The sequence below is a fragment of the Canis lupus genome, chromosome 16 (assembly GCF_048164855.1).
Source record: "Canis lupus baileyi chromosome 16, mCanLup2.hap1, whole genome shotgun sequence".
NCBI classification, from domain to species: domain Eukaryota; kingdom Metazoa; phylum Chordata; class Mammalia; order Carnivora; family Canidae; genus Canis; species Canis lupus.
This window is the reverse complement of record NC_132853.1, coordinates 13,595,450-13,615,413: the sequence shown is the minus strand read 5'-3', so window position 1 is coordinate 13,615,413 and position 19,964 is coordinate 13,595,450. Positions and strand designations below refer to the sequence as shown.

The 19,964-nt window shown below is 51.1% G+C and overlaps 1 protein-coding gene across 5 annotated transcripts in view; it reads right to left on the bottom strand.

Moving 5' to 3' along the window:
• Window positions 1-526: 526 nt before the first annotated feature.
• The window catches only part of P2RX5 (purinergic receptor P2X 5), a 29,055-nt gene continuing 9,617 nt past the window's right edge, over window positions 527-19,964 (bottom strand). The window contains exons 1-13 of one of the 5 annotated variants that reach the window (XM_072778959.1): window positions 16,648-16,921; window positions 10,758-10,908; window positions 10,035-10,106; window positions 9,691-9,766; window positions 9,508-9,604; window positions 9,155-9,235; window positions 8,678-8,816; window positions 8,018-8,154; window positions 7,478-7,571; window positions 7,303-7,368; window positions 4,687-4,769; window positions 3,700-3,822; window positions 527-2,892 (exon numbers count right to left, since the gene is read on the bottom strand). In XM_072778959.1, coding sequence (XP_072635060.1) covers window positions 2,823-2,892; window positions 3,700-3,822; window positions 4,687-4,769; window positions 7,303-7,368; window positions 7,478-7,571; window positions 8,018-8,154; window positions 8,678-8,816; window positions 9,155-9,235; window positions 9,508-9,604; window positions 9,691-9,766; window positions 10,035-10,106; window positions 10,758-10,908; window positions 16,648-16,784 — 1,326 coding nt within the window. In that variant the 5' untranslated portion in view covers window positions 16,785-16,921 and the 3' untranslated portion in view covers window positions 527-2,822. Of the gene's footprint in view, window positions 2,893-3,672; window positions 3,823-4,686; window positions 4,770-7,302; window positions 7,369-7,477; window positions 7,572-8,017; window positions 8,155-8,677; window positions 8,817-9,154; window positions 9,236-9,507; window positions 9,605-9,690; window positions 9,767-10,034; window positions 10,107-10,757; window positions 10,909-16,647; window positions 16,922-19,964 lie in introns of those variants that run through there. The other 4 variants (XM_072778957.1, XM_072778961.1, XM_072778958.1 and 1 more) reach the window with 4 other exon arrangements.

The window sequence follows — 19,964 nt, the reverse complement described above, 5'->3', positions numbered from 1 at the left end:
GATTGAAATATTCACTATTATAAAAAATATTGCAGAGAATGTCTTGATATCATTTTGAGGGAACTTAATAAACTCCTAAAGCAGAAGATAACTTGATTCCAAATGATTTCCAGAGTTTTATCAGATTACCCTCATTGAGTGGAAATGTACCAGTTCTATTGTGTCTTCCCAGTCTTTAATATTTGCTCATTTAAAGAGTTTCCTTACTTCCATTTGAATTTCTTTGTAATACAATAAGGAACATAATTTATTGTTCACTGATGGTTTCTGTGTCTGCCTCTTTTGTTCTCACTTTCTCCTTACATTTTCCTCTGAGACAGAGTGACTGAAAAGATAGGAAGGGGGGGAAAATCTAGTTTTCAAGGGATGCCTGGATGGCTCAGCTGTTGAGCATCTGCCTTCAGCTCAGCATGATCCCAGAGTCCCCAAATCGAGTCCCACCATAAGCAGGCTCTGCTTCTCCCTCTGCCGGTCTCTGCCTCTCTGTGTCTCTCATGAATAAATAAGTAAAATCTTTTAAAAAAAATAGTTTTCAAGTTAAAACCTTTTATTGTTTTATAGCCAAATAAAAATATTAATACATTTATAAGGCAGGTCCCAGACAATGGTTGCCATCTTTCCTCCTTTTGAGTCTGCACTTCGGCTTAAGGGGAAACAAACAGCTGGGAGAAAGGTGTGCCTTTTGAAGAGTCCCTGGAGAGAATGCTCTTGGGAGCTGCATCATCTGGGTGGAGGAGGGTGGGCTGCAATCAAGTGGAGCCCTTTTTCAGACATGCAAGATGCCATTCCAAGTGGGGTGATTTAGGGACTCTGCAGGACACTGTTGTCCTTAGCTGGGGTACTCAGACACCTGGAGGAAATCCTGTTCCCCCTTTACAGCACTGAGAAAGGAAGAACTGATGAGGCGTTGGGGCACAAAGGCAGCCGTGACTAGTTAGTCCCGGTGACCCCTACAACAGGGGTAGAGGGCACTTAGCTCTTTCATGGCTGGTCCACTTGATAGCACTCAGTTTACAAATCCCATTGGCCAGCATCATGGCACTCCCAAGGCATGGAATTAATCATTAGGAACATACCAGGTAGGTGGCATTAGGCCAGGGTCTGTGCAAACCAAATACTGGGTCTTTTTGGGCCAGAGGCAGCACTGCAAGCCTTTGCTACTGAACCATCAGACAATGGTGAGTGATGAGCTCTACGTCTCTCCCCTTGGGTTTACATAGGGACTCCTCAGATACTGGGAGAGGGAGAAGTGAGCGACCCCCCCACCCTCAGCCCAGTACCTAAGTGTACTCCACCGTGTCCCTTTCTGACAGGAGACTTGGTCTGGTGTTGCAGACATCAGGAAAAGAACTTTTCATTTCCTTAGTAAGGGCACAAGTAACCCGGTAGGTTGTCAGCAAAACAGGAGAGCCTCTTGGAATTGGTAACACAAGTTGCCTCTGAACGGGTGGGAAGGAAGCTTTTCACTGTCTATAATCTTTTAACATAAATTATCTAGTCAAAATATTTTAATTCAAATACATTGAGCTTGCCCCTTTCCTGGGGGTGGCGGTGGGGTGGAATCTTCTTGCTCTGTCTGACCTAGAAATTGGCAGCACCTACCAAAGCTGGCCTCTTCCTTCCTTGGAGCCAGGCTTTGCTTATCTACTTAACCAGTGCTCTCAAACAACAATGTTCACAACAGTCACCTAGGAGTCTTGTTGAAACACAGGTTCTGATTTGGATGGGGCAGCGACTGCATTTCCAACAAGTTCCCAGGTGATGCCCATATTGCCAGTCCACAGGCCACACGTGAAGTAGTGAGGCTCTGCAGCCACTAGGGGGGGAAGCAGCACCATTCTGCAGGGTGGGGTGGGATAGAGTAAGGTGGGGTAGGAAAGTCTGGGGTGAGGGGCCAGGCCCCCTGACAGTTTGGGCCTCCCTGTTGACAACTGCTTCCACCAGCCAAGTGAGCATCACCTATTATATCTCATTAGCCCTTCAGACCCAGGCTTTGCGGAGAGAGGGAGGGAAGCCAGGTAGGAACACCCAGCCGCATGGAACGGCAAGAGACAAATGACACAGGCAGATCATCTCCCATTTGGGTGAGACACTGTGCTCAAAGCTTCCTGGGGCTGGGTGGGTGGACTGGAGTAGAGGCCTCTGTGCCTCCCCTTCCCCACCTTAGCTGGAAGCTCTCAGGGGCTGCCTCTCTCAAGGGCCAGCTGCCTCCTTGCACATCCAGTCCTTTCCTGGTTGCCTCCTTGGCCACCTTTAAATTTCATCCCTGAGGGCAAAGCCAAATATCCCCCTTGGATGTTGGCTAAAGTCTTTCTCTGAGGAGCCGCCATTCTCAACAGGGATTTGTGAAATCTCAGCTAGAGGTTGGAGGAAGGCCAGAGGAGCTGGGCCTGGCTGTGATATCTACTGGCTCTGGAGGGAATTCCATGTGTGCTCCTGTCCCTGAGGGCCAGGTCAGCATCTCATTTAAGCATCTCTTGGATAGGGCACAGCCCACAGCAAATAATGTTTATTGTGTGAATGAATCAATCAACTAGGTTCTTAGAAAAATGAAAACACTCGAATACCACCCAGGCCTCTGGCCTTCCCCCACTTGCTTCTCCAAAGCCTTCTCTTCTAGATCTGAGCCACTCTGGCCCCTAGCAGGCTCCCCACCACACATACAACACACACAACAAAAAGCTCGTAGCAGGATCCTGAGGTGCAGAAGAGATGGCTGTGCCTGGAAGCACCTGTCCATGCAAACACAATTTTTACTTCAGAGCCACAAGCTGTTCTGCCCCGACATCTTCACCAAATCTGCTGTCAACCAGCAGCTCTGGCTACGCCTCCGCTGTCCGCAGGTTCTGTAGCTGCTCCATATGCACTTTTCCATTGCCCAGGTGGCTAGACCTGTGTGTGGGTAGGGGGCACACAGAGGACAGTTGGGAGCCCTGTGGACATGGACGGCCTAAAGGCAGAGCCCCCTACCCCCCTGCCCCACAGCCACCTCGCTGGCAGCACCGCAGATAGAGCATTCGCAGAGAAGGGCAGTCTGGGGGTCCCTGGCCACGGCCCAGACATGTGTTGGGGGGTCTCTGAAGCCACACCAGCAATGAGCAGCAGGCACTGTGGTGATCCCCTGGGGGCACCTGGAGCCTCCCATAGCAACAGGCAAGGAAAGCATCTGATAAGGAGTAGGGGCATGGGGGACTTGGTAAGGGAGGAAACCCTGATGGAGAAGAATTGGATTCTAGATTCTATGTTCAAATCCCACTCAGCCATTTATTAGCTGTGACTCGAGCAAGCTACTTAACTTTTCTCGCCTCAGTTTCCTCATTAGTAGAATAGGGACTATTAGTGTCCACTTCATTAAGCAACTGAAATGAGCTGATGCAGACAAAGAGAAGTGGCTGGCAGAGTAAGCCTGAGTCAACGGTGGCACTGTTATTGTCTTAATGCTGGGACAGCACAGCAAGTGGACTTTGTGGTGACTTAGGGGCTTGGAGGAAATAACGAGCATCTTGGAGGGGCTAAAGCACCCCCTCCCCACAAAGTCCAGAGTGGATGGGCTCTCCTACATCCTGGCCATCCTGCCATGTTGCCAGGTCACCCTGGAGCGGGCAGCAGGGGAGAGGGCCTGGCTGTCTCTGCAAGGCTCAGTCTCGGGTCCTCCGACTGGCAGCCCCTCACCTGGTGGGCTCCAGATGCTGCTGGTACCTGCAGCTGTTCCCCTTCTGGCTACTGCCTCTGGGCTGCGCCTCTGGATGCTCCGCTTCCTCTGCTTCTGGGATCCCACCCTGCTGCGAGGACTCTGCAAGCCCCGGGAGGACCTGTAGGATTCTGGGCAGGACAGGACCTAGTTAACTCTGGCCTGCTGAGCCCGGCCCACCTTCTCCAAGCTGGTGAGGGTGGGCCCTGTAGACCCCCCTCGCCCTGGGGTGGGGGGCACCCCTCTTCCTCCTGCAGCTGCCAGGGAGGGGTGGAGGTACAATGAGGGCTCCATCAGGGTCAGGGCCGAGGGCTCAGCCTGACCCAGGGCAGCTTCAATCCGGAGAATGGGGAACAATGTGCTGTGGTGGGGTAGAGGGAGTACCAAGGTGCCCACGTGGAGCCCAGCTCCTCCAGAATGGCTGGGCCACAGCCTTCTTCCCTTTCCAATCTGCCCACAGACATCAGCATTTCCACTTAGACCGTGTTCCACTGCTGTTAGCAGACACACACACATACTACCACCATCACCACCACCACACTCAGGGCTCAGAGAGGCCTAGAAATAGACCCCCACAGGAAAAAATAAGAAATCCATCTTTTTCCTCTCTTACTACTCCAGCTCCCCTCAACCCAGCCCACCAGGACTACCAAGTCCAAGAATCCTAAAATGTAAGCGCTAGAAGGCTCATAGAGAGAGAAACTGAGGCACAAAGAAGCCTGGGAGTTGTCTAAAGTCCCAGAGTGGACAGCACCTGATTCAGGCCTGGAGGCTGAGTCCCCTGCCTTTTTTTGCTGCCAGTTGCTGTAAGCCAGAATCCAGTTCTTTATAAAGCCCATTCTCAGAACATTCCACCTCCCTGGCCCTCCCAAGGAGCTCCCAGTGATTCAGCCCCACCTCCAACCGGGGTAGAGTTTTCAGGCCAGGGAAGGGGAGGGGATCAAGGTGGCCCCAGGAGGGTCCCTTCACCCTGCTGGGGACAAAGCATAACTGACCTCACTTCCTCGTACTTCTTGTCTCGGTAAAAGTGGCTCTTCTTGATGAGGTAGATTAGTACCAGGTCACAGAAGAAAGCCCCCTGTGGCAGAAGAGTTGGGGTTCCGACCAGAATCCTAGACTTCCAGAAAGTGCCCTGCCACCTGATACACAGTACATCCCATCTGATCTTGTGCCAACCCCCAAGGGGCATCACCATCCCCAACGATGAGATGAGGACACTGGGTTCAGAAAGAGGCACTTCTGTCAAAGGCCACAGAGCTGGTCCATGGTAGAGCCAGAGTTAGCCTGGGTCCATCCATTCTGTCAGGCCAAGCATCCCCTGCACCACTCTGGCCCCATGCAATCCTGTCTTCAATGAATGTCTCCTGAGCACTCACCATCTGCCAGGTACTGCACTGGGGTGCAGGAGAATTAAGACAATGAGACCCTGTGGGGACCGTCCCTCTGGTGCGGGAGGCAAGCATGTAAATTATGACAGTGACATATCCTATGATGAGGACAGGAGCAAGGAAGTAGACAGAAGACAGGACTCAGCCTGGGGAGGGATACCTGGGCTGAGTCTTGAGGGTTGAATAGGAGTTCATACAAAGCAAAAAAAAAAAGGGGGGGGGCAGGAAGGGCATTGCGGAGGAAGCAAAGGAAATTCCACAGGACCTATGTTGCAAAAGTGAGTGACACTTGTGGAGAGGTGTGATGGGGACCAGCCAGTAAACTTTCTTGTAATGCCATTGAGGCCTTGGTCCTAATCCCTTAGGGAAGACACTGAAGAGCCTTGAACACAGGCAGGACACAGAAATTTGGGTTGGTCCCTCCCGTAGTCACTGTGAGAGAGGAGTTGGAGGGGATCTGAGGAACAAGGACGACAGGACGGTCAAGGAAAGATGGATGAGGACAGAGCTAACCCAGCTGGAACCCACCAATACCCATTCTGGGGAGCCTCAGACCAGAGCATGTAGTCCAAACACTCCACCAAGGGCCATTCCACCCACTGGCCCGAGGAAGGGAGAATTCCCTGCAGGGCTGACGACAAGGTGAGGGGGGTTGGGGGCCAAGGAACAGACTCACAGGTGAACTGGGCCTCTGACTCTGGGTACTCTGACCCCCCTGAGATGCCCAAAATGTTATTTATCACTTCCTCGTTCCACAGAACAGTCCTCCACCCAACCTAGCCTCTATACCACATTTCCTGTCACATGTATTTTCCAGGTAGATCGCCCATGCTCTTGCATTCTGACTGACCCACGCCATGTGGCAGTAAACACTGAGAGTGGCCCAGCTCTAAGAAAGTCATGTAAGCAAATGTCCAAGTCTCCCTAACAACGGTCCCCTGCAGTAAAGAGGAATCATCCGGGACTCACTTGCATCCACACCTCTCAGAACAGCCTTGTTGAATCCTGTTACTTGGTGATACTGTTACACAGTTCTCCTGGTCTCAATAAAAAGTCCATCCTAGGTCCTGCCCAAAGCCAGCACCGAGAGGGCAGAGAGGACGAGGTGGCCAGAAACCCCGGCAAGGAGCTTGCTGGTGTGGGCGTGAGCCACTCACCAACAGCTCTTATGTCTTTAAAAAAAACTTCCAGCTGAGTGAAGTAAGTCAGTCGGAGAAGGACAAACATTATATGTTCTCATTCATTTGGGGAATATAAATAATAGTGAAAGGGAATATAAGGGAAGGGAGAAGAAATGTGTGGGAAATATCAGAAAGGGAGACAGAACGTAAAGACTGCTAACTCTGGGAAACGAACTAGGGGTGGTGGAAGGGGAGGCGGGAGGGGGGTGGGAGTGAATGGGTGACGGGCACTGGGGGTTATTCTGTATGTTGGTAAATTGAACACCAATAAAAAATAAATTAAAAAAAAAACAAAAAAAAACTTCCAGAAGATCAAGACATGAGGCATGACAAGAAGCTCGGAGGAAACCTTTGCCTCCCTTTCAGCAACTACTTCCTCTCCTGTGAGCCCCGCTGGGCCCAGCTGACAGACAGACCTGAGGGAGGACTATAGCCTGGTGTCCCTACTGCTCATCTTCAAGCCCCGTGATTCTCAACTAGCAGTGACTTTGCTCCCCAGGGGACATTTGGCAATTTCTGGATTGCCATTTTTGGTTGTCACAACTGGGGAAGAAGGCACTGCTGGCGCCTGGTGAGTACAGGTATCTATTGTAATGCTGTTTAACATCCTACCGTGCACAGAGGGCCTCAACACAAAAAAAGAATTATCTGGCCCAAAATGTCAACAGAGCCACAGCTGAGAAACCCTGGATCTAGCTGGATCCATCTGGATCCCGCCTCCACTGGGACAGCAGTGGAAATGAAGCTTCCAAGTGCAGGGACCAACCCAGGATCCCAGAGAAGCCCAGCCCCACCCAACTCCTACCCCTTGCTCCAGAGCTGCAGGCAGATGCCTCTCTGGGGAAACTGGGGAAAGTCAGGTGGGGACTGCTACATGGGGAGTGCTGGCAGGTGTCAGGGGACGTGTCAGGTCCTTCTTTACCTGCATCCCCTGGCCTCACCTGTTCTCATTCCTCCTGAAGCATCAGGACAGCACCTTTCAAGCAGTTTCCCCCTCCCCTGCCAGCGCTCAGAGAGTAAAGGTGAGGAGGGGAGTACTCACAGCACCCATGAGCGCCACCCCAGAGCCAATGTTGATGATTGTGGGGATGATGCTGAACTTCCCTGCCTGTAGCACAAAGGAACAATGCAGGGTGAACAGGGATGGGTCCCAGGGACTCCAACATGACCCACCCTAGACCTGCCCGGCCTCAGAATGGGAGATACACTGCACATACCTTGCCATTTACCATCACATCAAAGCGGATCCCATAGGCTTTCATCAGCGTGCGGAACTCCACTCCAGCTCCATCTCGGTAATATCTGGCAAACCTAAGGGAGACCTTCCCTGTTTGGCAACACATATTTGGCTGCTTTGGATATTTATAAGCACCCCAGGACCCTGCTCTTAGCAGCACTGGGAGAGGTTACAGACCCTCTTGCTAACATTATGGTAAAGATGCATCCAGATCTGTGAAAGCCTTACAGACATTCCCCTGGGAGGCAAGGACTTTTCCATGATATGCTGGGCTGACTCAGGGCCACCAAAGCACTGAAGGAAGTGACCCAGCTAAGAAGCCAAGCCTCAGCTCCTGGTGAGCCCGCAGGGTGACAGAAACCTCTCCTCTCCTAGCTGCCACCCTTCACCTCTCCACAGCTCCTTGTCCCCTTACCTCCCACTCTAATATCTACCCGAGTAAGGGCTGTCATGGTGCTGGCACTCAGAAAAAGACAAAACATGGACAGGGTAACAACACAGCGAGTCTGGTCCTGGTTACCTGAAGTTGTACCCAGAGGAGATTGAGTTTCCTGATAATGTGTTGTCCAGACGGCTAAAAGAATAGTGAGGGTTGCATTCAGAAGGAGCTTTATCAAGATCACAATCCCATTCAATCTGAATTCCTATCACACCACCCTGATGAAGAAGAGATAATAATCAGTGCACAGGATTTTGTGGAGATGGAGAGAAGTCACAGAAAGAGCTGGACAAGATGGGGAAAGTACACAGGCCCATGGTCAGCCAGCCCCTGGAACATCCTTCCTGGAAGAAAGTGGGAGTTCCAGGGTCCTAGTCCTGCCTTTGGAGTGGCTGAGCAAACAGGCTGCTGAGAGCACCCAACCCCAGAATCCTCCTGCTTCATGCCTCCAGGAAGAAGGGAAGTACTTGAGTGAGCACCCACGCTGGGATGGGTGCCTTACACAAGAGCCAGAGGGCTCCTTCCAGCTCAATTTCTACGGATGCCCCAAGAATTCAGAACCAAACAGCAGGTGCTCAGTGTGGCTCTCACTGGGTGCCTGAATTCTGTAGGCTGTGCATCCCTGGGCCACCCCATCCTACAGGTCCCCCTAATTACCTCCCTCTTCCTTACAGAGCCCAGACCCAGAGCTCTCAGGCCCCCAGACCCCCAGGCCAGGCTCCCTGAGGGCACACCACCCACCTGCTGGGCTATCTCCTGGAAGTCACTCCCCGTCCAGCTGACCATGGACCCCAGGCGGAAGATAGGGCAGTAGGGGTTCTTGGGGCCAAACTGACAGGACTTGAGGAAAGCTTTGTCTTTGGTGTCCAGCACATTGGTCCTGGATGGGAGGCCATGAACAGTGAAATGAAGCTGAGACTGGTTGTTCTCAGGTGAGAGCCAGCCTGACCCAGGAGTTGCTGGGCCTTTATCTGGCTTAGGCTGAGTCCCTAACTTTAGCCCCTACTCAAGTCCTGACTACTGCCCCCACAGCACCCCCAGCAACCTACTGCACTCAGGACAGAACCACACTCCCACAGCAAGGGGAAGGGGTGCTCCAGCATCACCCAGTGGTTCATTCACACACAGGTGTCACACTCACGGACAGCCCATGCACACAGGCCCATGCACAATAACAGGAGGCAGGCCCTAGATCCCCAATAACCTAGTCCCACGTACTTGGAAAAGTTGAATTTGGGGAAACGAATGAAATTCTTTATGTAAACAGTGAAGTCTTCAGCCTTGCCCAGGAGTGGTTTCCTGAAAACCAAGCCAGGAGAGTCTGTCCAGGAGGCCCTGCCCCTGCTTCCGCAGTACATCTCCCAGGCCTGTGGCAGGGCTGAGGCCTGCCTTCTCCCTGGGTCCCCTGGTTCTTTGCCAAGAACCATTAATTTGCTCATGTTGGGGTGGTCCTCAGGCCTTTGTGGAGTGTCCTCAGAAAGAGGATCTGAGTAGATATGTCTCCACCATCAGGCTGAGACCCACTCGCTGCCCAGGTAGCTCTTCAGGGTCCCGAGGCCATAGCCACTCACACTGGCCTGGACTTTGACTCCACTGGGCACCAAGCGAAGATCTCACAGGTGCCCCTTTGCATGTTCCCCACCCGCAGGCAGCGGCCAGTCTTCACTCCTGCAGGATAGGGACAGAGACAGTGCTAGAAGCCTCCCGGATCCATCCCCCACTTTGCTCCCAACCCTGGCCATTCCAGGCCTCACCGTTTCCAGCCACAACTGGCTCCCCAGGAGGGCAGTCACTGTCCGTATAGCACCAGGCATCCGGAATGCTTTCACTCTGCCAGAAAGAAAGCACACCTGGGTGGGGAAATACCCCACAGGGGCCCCAGTTCAGAGCCAAGTTCCATCCCAGGAATTAGGACAGGAGCCCAAGAGGAGCCACACACCCTTTGAGAACCTGCTTCTGCCCCCAAACAATGCAGGTACATTCTCTGGGGCACTTGGAGGAGATAGAAACCCCCCTCTTCTGCGTCAGGAGAGGGGTAAACCCCAACCTTTGTTGGAGGCTCTCCCACCCCTCCCCTGCTTTCTGCACCAAATCAAACCTCAGCACAGGTCTCCTGCCGCTGGTTGGGGGTCACGATCAAGTTGGTGATTACGAAGAAGACGTTCTCTCCCTGAGGAGCCAGAGAGGAGTTAAGGGACATCCTCCTGCCTCTTGGGGACCCTCTTTCCCAGTGCTTCTTGGCAGGGGGTTGGGTCTCCGCATGGGTGTTGAGGACAATGGGGCCACAGAATCAATGGATCCCATTCATCTGCCCACTCACTCTTAAGTCTCTGAGTAGATATCCTTTGATAAGTCCCTTTCAGGCCCACTGTCCCAAACTGCCCCCTCCACGAATTCCTATTTTGACCTCAGTCCATGGGATCCAAGCCCAAATCTGAGAGAAGAGGACAGGACTGGGTGGCCAATGCCTGGGCCCAGGCTAATGGTGAACAGGCCAGGGAGCCTTTCCCAAGGTCAGTGGCTAATACAAGGAAGCGGTTCTCTGCAGCAGGCCACCTGACTCAAGGTGACCTGAACGTTCTGGGGGCCTCATTTGGTCTCTACAGCTTCAGGGTTTATTGGGAAGGGACTGGTCCCACAGGCACAGTAGAGGAGGGCGGGGATGGATGTAGGGGGAAGGGTCTGGGCAGGGTCTCCATCTGCAAACCCTGGCAGCTGTCCTGGGCCAAGGGAATCCCTAGGTAACTGAGCAGCTCCCTAGGTGACCCACCCTGAGTCAGGCCGTGCTAGCCCAGGGCCCAGTGCTATGGGGGGCTCAGACCTGGGGTGGGATGACGTAGTCAGCAACATCCCAAAGCCGCTCCCCGAGCTCAGTCGTGTTGGTGAAGGTCACACCTTTGACTTTGGTGACAATGCTGCTCTGCAGGGAGGTGTCAGTGTCTTGGTAACCCTTCTTTACCAGGAATACCCAACTGCAAGGAAAGGGCCAACAGGTGGGCATCAGCCTCATTGCTGCCCTCAGGGAATCTTCCCCAGAGGTTTCACCTTTCCCACCAGCTCCTAGGCTGGGGTCACAACTCCACTGCTGCCTAAAACCTCGTCCTGCAAACAGCAGAGGTGACAAGCAATCCCAGAACCAGGAGACAACTGCTCTCAGGGGCTGAGGCCCTGAAGATGGCCAAGGCTGAGCCAAAACCTGCACACCCACGCCCTAGTGATGTGACCTCAGGAGAGCCAATGAACTCTGGGGAGTTAGTAACAGTGCCTCTCTTCCAGGCGGGGAGGGGTTGAGGGTGAGGACAGTTAAAGGAGATGGTGTGTAACATGAAACTATTCATTAACAGAAGTTCTTTTTAAAAATATTTTATTTATTTGAGAGAGAGAGAGCATGACCAGGGGGAGGGGCAGAGGGAGAAGCAGACTTCCCACGGCGCAGGGAGCCCGATGCAGGACTCAACCCCAGGACCCCAGGATTATGACCTGAATCGAAAGCAGGGCTTAACTGACTGAGTCACCCAGAAGCCCCAACATGAAACTATTCATGAGGAAACCTCAGACAAATCCAAACTGAGGGGCACTCTACAAAACGAGAGTACAAATCCTATACTCTCTAATGCCCAAAACACACATAATAAAAGAAAAAATAGATAAGTGGAACTTCAACAAAATTAAAAACTTTTGTACATCAAATGACACTATCAAGAAAGTGAAAAGATAATCCACAGAATGGGAAATAATATTTGCAAATCATATATACTGGTCAGGGTCTGGTACCCAGAATATATAAAGAACTCTTACATCCACAATAGCCAAACTGTGGAAGGAGCCTCAATGTCCTTCGACAGATGAATGGGTAAAGAAAATGTGGTCTCTATATACAATGGAATATTACTCAGCCATCAGAGAGGACGAATATCCACCATTTGCTTCAACGTGGATGGAACTGGAGGTTATGATGCTCTGTAAAGTAAGTCAATTGGAGGAGGACAATCATCATGGTTTCACTCATACTGGGGAATATAAGAAATAGTGAAAGGGATTATAAGGGAAAGGAGAGAAAATGATTGGGAAAAATCAGAGAGGGTGACAAAGCATGAGAGACTTCTAACTCTGGGAAATGAACAAAGGGTTGTGGAAGGGGAGGTGGGCAGGAGGTTGGGGTAACTGGGTAATTGAGGAGAGCACTTGACGGAATGAGCACTGGGTATTATACTATATGTTGGCAAATTGAATTTAAATTTTAAAAAGAAAAAAAAAAAAAAGAACTCTTACAGCTCATCAATGAAAAAGTAACCCGACTGAAAAATGGGCCAAGGGCAGCCCCGTGGCCCAGCGGTTTAGCACCACCTTCTTCCCCGGGGTATGATCCTGGAGATCTAGGATGGAGTCCCACGTTGGGCTCCCTGCATGGAGCCTGTTTCTCCCTCCCCTCTGCCTGTGTCTCTGCCTCCCTCTCTCTCTCTCTCTCTGTCATGAATAAATAAAATCTTAAAAAAAAAAAAAAAAAAAGAAAGAAAGAAAAATGGGCCAAGGATTTGAGTAGACATTTCTCCAAAGATATACAGATGGCCAATAAGCCCATGAAAAGAATTTTGCTCAACATCATTAATTACTAAGGAAATGAAACTCAGAACCACAATGAGATACTATTTCACACCAAATAAGGTGACTATAATTAAAAAAAAAAAAAAAAAGCAAAATAACAAGTGTTGGTGTGTTGATGAGGATGCAGAGAAATTGGACCTCGCTGATATGAATATACTGCAGCTGCTGTGGAAAACAGCTTGGTAGTTGACCCACCAACTTCATGCCAAAATATATACCCAAGAGAACTGAAAACATATATCCACACAAAAACCTGTACATGGCCGTCCTTGGCTACATTATCTGTGACAGCCAAAAAGTAGAAACAGTCCAATGTCTGTCAACAGATAAATGAATAAACAAAATGTGGGTACCATTCTGCCATAAAAGGAATGAAGTCCTGATTCAAGCTATGAGTAAACCTTGAAAACATCATAAATGAAGAAGCCAGACCCAAAAAAGACTACATGTTGTACAATTTGATGTATATGAAATGTCCAGAAAAGGTAAATCTATAGAGATGGAGTTGTACAATTTGATGTATATGAAATGTCCAGAAAAGGTAAATCCATAGAGATGGAAAGAACATTAGTATTGTCAGGGGCTGGGGGTCAGGGAGTATTCCGACTGCCTGCTAATAGACATGGGTTTCTTTTTGGGGTGACGGAAAGATTCTGAAATAAGATAGTGGCAATAGTTGTACAACACTGAGAATGAACTAAAAACCACTGAATTGTATAATTTTAAATAACTGAAATGGTGGGCAGCCCTGGTGGCGCAGCGGTTTAGTGCCGCCTGCAGCCCAGGGCGTGATCCTGGAGACCCAGGATCAAGTCCCACGTCAGGCTCCCTGCATGGAGCCTGCTTCTCCCTCTCCCTGTCTCTGCCTCTCTCTGTGTATCTCTATGAATAAATAAGTAAAATCTCAAAAAAAATAACTGAAATGGTGAATTAGATACTAGGTGACTTTTACTTCAATTAAAAAGTTGTAATAAAATAAAAATCCTGTACTTTTCGAAAAACGTCAATGTCATGAAATACAGAGACAGTCTCAGGTACAATTCCAGATTAAAGGGGACTAAGAAGATAAGTCAAATGAATGCAAGGCAGGATTTCAGATTTTTTTTTTTTTTTTTTTTTTTTGCTATTAAAGGCAATTTATAAGAGGTCCATAGGTTAGAAAATAATATTGTTTCAGGGTTAATTACCTAATTTTCATAACTGTACTTTGTTAAATAAGAGAATTTGTTGGTTTTAAGAAATATGCACTGAGGGATCCCTGGGTGGCGCAGCGGTTTGGCGCCTGCCTTTGACCCAGGGCGTGATCCTGGAGACCCGGGATCGAATCCCACGTCGGGCTCCCGGTGCATGGAGCCCGCTTCTCCCTCTGCCTGTGTCTCTGCCTCTCTCTCTCTCTCTCTGTGACTATCATAAATAAATAAAATCTTTAAAAAAAAAAGAAAGAAATATGCACTGAAGTATTTAATAGTAAAGGGGTATAATGTCTGCAATTTACACTTTCTTTATAAAGATTTATTTATTTATATACTTGAGAGAGGGAGCACTTGAGTGGGGACAAAAGCAGAGAGAGAGAAAGAAGCAGACTCCCCACTAAGCAGGAAGCCCAACACTGGGCCAGATCTCACACCCTGAGGTCATTACCTGAGCCAACGCCCTGCTGATGAGCCATCCAGGTGTCCCTGCAATTCACTCTTAAGCAGAAAAAACTACATGTATACACACACATCATGCGTATGTGGAGAAAAAAAGGGGAAAGGACAACTCAAATGTAGTGAAATGCTAACATCTGGGGAGTCTAGGTGAAGGATGTTTTAAAAAGTTTGTACTACCCCTGTAACTTTTCTGTAGGTCTAAAATGATGTCGAGGGGATCCCCGGGTGGCTCAGTGGTTTAGCGCCTGCCTTTGTTTGGCCCAGGGCATGATCCTGGAGTCCCAGGATCGAGTCCCATGTCAGCTCCCTGCACGGAGCCTGCTTATCCCTCTGCCTGTGTCTTGCCTCTCTCTGTCTCTCTCTCTGTGCCTCTCATGAATAAATAAATAAAATCTTTTAAAAAATAAATAATAAAAATAGACCTGCCCTACAACCCAGCAATTGCACTGTTGGGGATTTACCCCAAAGATACAGATGCAATGAAACGCCAGGACACCTGCACCCCGATGTTTCTAGCAGCAATGTCCACAATAGCCAAACTGTGGAAGGAGCCTCGGTGTCCATCGAAAATGAATGGATAAAGAAGATGTGGTTTATGTATACAATGGAATATTACTCAGCCATTAGAAACGACAAATACCCACCATTTACTTCGACGTGGATGGAACTGGAGGGTATTATGCTGAATGAAGTAAATCGGAGAAGGACAAACATTATATGGTCTCATTCATTTGGGGAATATAAATAATAGTGAAAGGGAATAGAAGGGAAGGGAGAAGAAATGTGTGGGAAATATCAGAAAGGGAGACAGAACATAAAGACTCCTAACTCTGGGAAACGAACTAGGGGTGGTGGAAGGGGAGGAGGGCGGGGGGTGGGGGTGAATGGGTGACGGGCACTGAGCGGGGCACTTGACGGGATGAGCACTGGGTGTTATTCTGTATGTTGGTAAATTGAACACCAATAAAAAGAAATTTATTATTAAAAAAAGAAAAATAAATAACAAAATAAAAATAAAATGATGTCAAAATTAAAAAAAAATTTTTTTTTTTAATGAGATGGCACATGTAAATTGCTTAGCACCGTGAGTACCCAGCCAGGGAAGAAAATAAATACAACCATCAGCCTATTGTGGATATTACTGTTAAGGTCAGAGCCTGCCCAGATTAATCCCTTGGGAAAGTGGGGAAAATGAAGGCCATGAGAGGGCAGGAGGCTGCCAGCCTGAAGTTATGCCGGGAGGAGGTTGCCCTGTACCTCCCAGGGTGCCAGTGAGGGTTCTCTGTGTAGCAGGTGCCCACCAGGATGTGCCCAGGCTCTTCAGCTCTGGGGCAGACCTAGACTAGACTCTCCTGTCCTCAAGGGAACCTGAGAGGGCTGTGACAATGAGTGGGACATAAAGGGCACAGCCTGGACAGAAACATTTGGCAAATGCTCAAGGAACAACACACATTCATTTCACACCTACTTCCTAAGCAGTTAGGTGATGCCATGCCTGCCTTCAGGGTGTTCCCAACCTGGATGGGAGTCCGACATTTAGGAAACGATCCCTCTGGAACATATCAGAGGAGTTATTCAAGAACCTGGGTCTGAAGGACCAGTGGGCTCTAATCAAGTGGAGGAGCAGAGGCACGCCAGCTGAGAAGCAGCATGTACAAAGGCCCTCAGGGGGGAGGCACTGGCGTGCCTGGGGGACGCAGCTCTAGGGGCACTTCGCTTCCTAGTGAAGTGGCCCTCCCATGAAGAGCTGTGCTGCTCCCCCAGTCAGGAAATAGGAAGGCCTCAACAGCATTCACTGAGGCAGTAAGAGAGGCACTTGTGCCACCCACTCACGTGGTGTCATTTCCTCCTAACACCTGTTTCTTCCTTCCTTGGGGGTTGGGGCTCTGAACAGTGCCTGGCTGAGCTGCCCTGTCCCCTGACGGTGGGAGGGGGTGAAGGGGAAGGGAAGTCCAGCTGGGTGAGGGTAGAGGGCCTCTGGGCAGGACCCCCTGTCGACACCAGAGAGGCCAGCCAGGGGTGGGGTGAGTCCACCAGAAGGCAGCGCTGGGACATGCCCTGCTGATGGGCTGCCCCAGCCAGGAGCTCAGAGCATGAGCTCCGTGATTATAAATAACCCAACGGGTGCCTGGGCCTGCACCAGGCCAGCAGGCCAGGGAGGCTCTCGCGGCAACAGCTGGAGCCTAGCCCCCTGCACCTCTCCCCCTCGGGTGGCCCTAACACCCAGAGCTCCGCCCGTGAGTCGGAAGCTGCCCCCATGAAGGACGCAGAAGTCTCCCAGGGGCTCATCACCTCCGGGGCGGGTGGGCAAACAGAGGGCTCCCTCTTTACCCGCCGCCCTCACGCCCAAGAGCCCCTTCCCCAGCACGGGGGCCGCACATCAGTCCCCGGGCCCTGGAGGGGACAGCTGAGGCCAGAGCCTCCCCCGCCCTTGAGAGCCCCCGGAGAACTCACACCACCAGGTAGGTCAGGATGGAGACCTGCAGCAGCCGGTAGAGCAGGCCCACCTTCTTGTTCTTGGCGATGACATACTTCTCGGTCTTGTAGTCGAACAGCGCCTGGGAGAGCCCTTTGCAGCCCGCCTGCCCCATGTCGCTGTCTCACCTGCGCCTGCGGCCCGTCGCCCTGCGGCTGCCGCATGGGAGCCGCTCTCACCGCCGCCGGCCGTCTGCCCCGGCTCCTGGGCACCGCGTCCGCAAAGGGCTGGAGCGCCAGGCGGGTGCGCGCGGCGCGCGGCGGGGAGCACGGGGGGCGCGCAGCGGACGGAGCGCGGGGGGCGGAGCGCGGGGGGGGGGGGGAGGGCGGCGGCGGGTGGTGGCGCTGGGAGGCTGGGAGCGACCTTGCCGCCGCCTCTTCCTCCCCGCCTGCAGGCATCCCTAAGGCGTAGGCCGCGCGAGAGCCACCACCCACACCCACCCCGGCCAGAGATCAGAAATCTGGCACTGGAGGAGCAGGGGCAAGGAGATGAGAGAGGAAGGGCAGCTTTTCAAGCAACCCCACGTTTTCTACTCCCAGAGCAACTCTGGGGTGGGGGGGTGAATTGATTGAATAAATGGGGAAACTGAGGCCAGGGGAGGCAGGACCTACAGCGCAGGAAGTGAAGAGGGAATAAGGAGCATTTGCGGGGCTTGATTTAGCCACCCACCATTTAGCCTCCCACCGCAGGCTGGGAGAGAGTCTTGCCAGATTCGTGGCTCCTGTAACCCCTGTGATGAAGTGTGTGTTCCCAGGGCACCCGCTGCTCGCCTAGAACCCAGCCTCCCTGGGAGCCAGTTGCCAAGCAGGCCCCAGCGCCCACAGCATAAAGAACTCTGTACCACACCTAGGACAGACAGGTGGGCTGGGGGCGTGGAGATGCAGGCAACCACGACCCAGGATCACAAAATATGCCGGGAGAGAGTTCAAACCAACTGTCTGAAATGTTCGCAAAGCAAGAGAAGGGCCTAATCCAGGCTGCTCAAACTGTACCCCTCCGCACAACAGGTGAAATTAAATGAGAGGGAACAGGCACTGGGATGAAGGCGGGCATCTCTGAGATCAGTTTTAGAACTTGTGACAGCCACAGCGAGGCAGGCCCCTGTGTTTCTACATCCTGCCATCTGACCAGAAGCGGTCCTGATCCTCTCTCTACCCTGCCTCTGAGAAGTTCCCTTCCCTGAACCATAGGCTCCAGGGGTTGGAAGCGTCCCGAAAGTTCATTAAGGAGACTCTCTCTAAAAGTAAAAGCTACAGGGCAGTAGGTGTCCAGTTTGGCACAGAATCATTTGGAAGAAAAATGCAAAATCCCTGTGCCCTGCCCCTAATACTTTCATTCCATAAGTCTAGGATGGGGCCTGGGAATCATGCTCTCAAATTGTAATTTGGGAAGCACAGATCCTTGCATCTTTTCATCAAATTCAAATGCCATTTCCTGGGGCACCTGGGTGGCTCAGTGGTTGAGCGTGTCTGCCTTTGGCTCAGGACGTGATCCTGGGGGTCCTGGGATCGAGTCCCACATCAGGCTCCCCATGAGGAGCCTGCTTTTCCCTCTGCCTGTGTCTCTGCCTCTCTGTCTCTCATGAATAAATAAATATTTTTTAAAAAAATCAAATGCCATTTCCTCAAAAGGTGTATCTTATTAACAGCCCCCAAAATTTGGCCTCTACCCCAGTCACTTTCTATCCCATTACCCTTCCTTATTCCCTGAAAGCACTGGTTATTCTTGGATAGAATCTTGTTTACTTATTGACTGTGTCCCCACTAAGATCATAAGCTCCTGTAGTATGGGAACCTTGCCTTTGGACATCTCTGTGTCCTATGCCCACTGCTGTATCTGCCATATCTTAGCTCAATATGTATTTGTCCACTGAGTGAGTGAACAAACTCAGGCCTGATTTTTTAAATAGGAGAGAGATATGGAGCTCCCACTCTGTCCCAGTCATGACTGGGAATTTTATTTATTTTTAAAGATTTTATTTATTTATTCATGAGAGATAGAGAGACAGAGGCAGAGACACAGGCAGAGGGAGAAGCAGGCTCCTCAAGGGGAGCCTGATGCGGGGGAGAGAGAGAGAGATTGAGAGAGAGACAGAGGCAGAGGCAGAGACACAGACAGAGAGAGAAGCAGGCTCCTCAAGGGGAGCCTGATGTGGGACTCAATCCCAGGACTCTGGAATCATGACCTGAGCCAAAGGCAGATGCTCAACCACTGAGCTACCCAGCGGTTCCATGACTGGGGATTTTAGAAGCTGATGTCATCCTGGGGGGAAGGCTTGGGAATTGTCACCAGACCTCCCTTCCTCACATTCCTACCAGCCTCTTCCTCAGTCTTCCTCTCACATGACTTTCCAATACTCAGAGGAGAGGCAGCCTCAATGGGTGACATCACACCTATAAAGATTCCATCAACCTGAGTCCAGGAGGAAGGTAGCCTTTTGAGGTCTCAAGATCTGGCCTGAAGAAGAGCTGGGCTGAAAAACACCCCCACCAGGCCCCCTACCCTTGCATTAAGCCGCATATAGGACGGTGCCACATTGGGTTCCTCCACTCCCCAAAGCGAGTTCCAGGGCTTGTGGCCTGGCCTGTTTGTTCTGAAGGCACAGAGAGCTGGGCCTTCATTTCACAAGTTGGGTAACTGAGGCCCCAGGTCAGAGGGCAGAGCCTACAAGTAGCCCCAGTCCAGGACCCTCTCCCCTGGTCTCCTTGCTCAGCCCTTTACTGAGTACCTACTGTGTGCTGCTGCCAAGGCTGAAATGCAAGGCCCCCTGCCCTGGGTGTGTGGCTCATCCTAACTGCCGCTCTGCGTTTAGAGAAAGGGTTCTGCTTTTATCTGTCCACCAGTGTAGGCAGCCCCTCCTGAACCTCCATGACTCAACTAAGACCAGGCTCCACTTTCTGATAGAACTATCCTAAAGCTTTAGGGACCACATGGGGGAGACTAGGAGGGGAAAGGAACACTCTTAGGTGTCAGGCCAGACCCCTCCTGTGGGCTTACTCACAGGGAAGCATCTTAAACTACTAGGTCCAGACCCACAGTGGGTCATGATATCAATTTACTGGGTTACAAACAGCATATCCAAAACAGAGAGACAGGGACACCTGGGTGGCTCAGCAGTTGAACGTCTACCTTTGGCTTAGGGTGTGATCCTGGAGTCCCAGAATTGAGTCCCACATTGGGCTCCCTACATGGAGTCTGCTTCTCCCTCTGCCTGTGTCTCTGCCTCTCCCTCTCTGTGTGTCACTCATGAATAAATGAATAAAATCTTAAAAAAAAAAAAAAGGAGAGAGAGAGA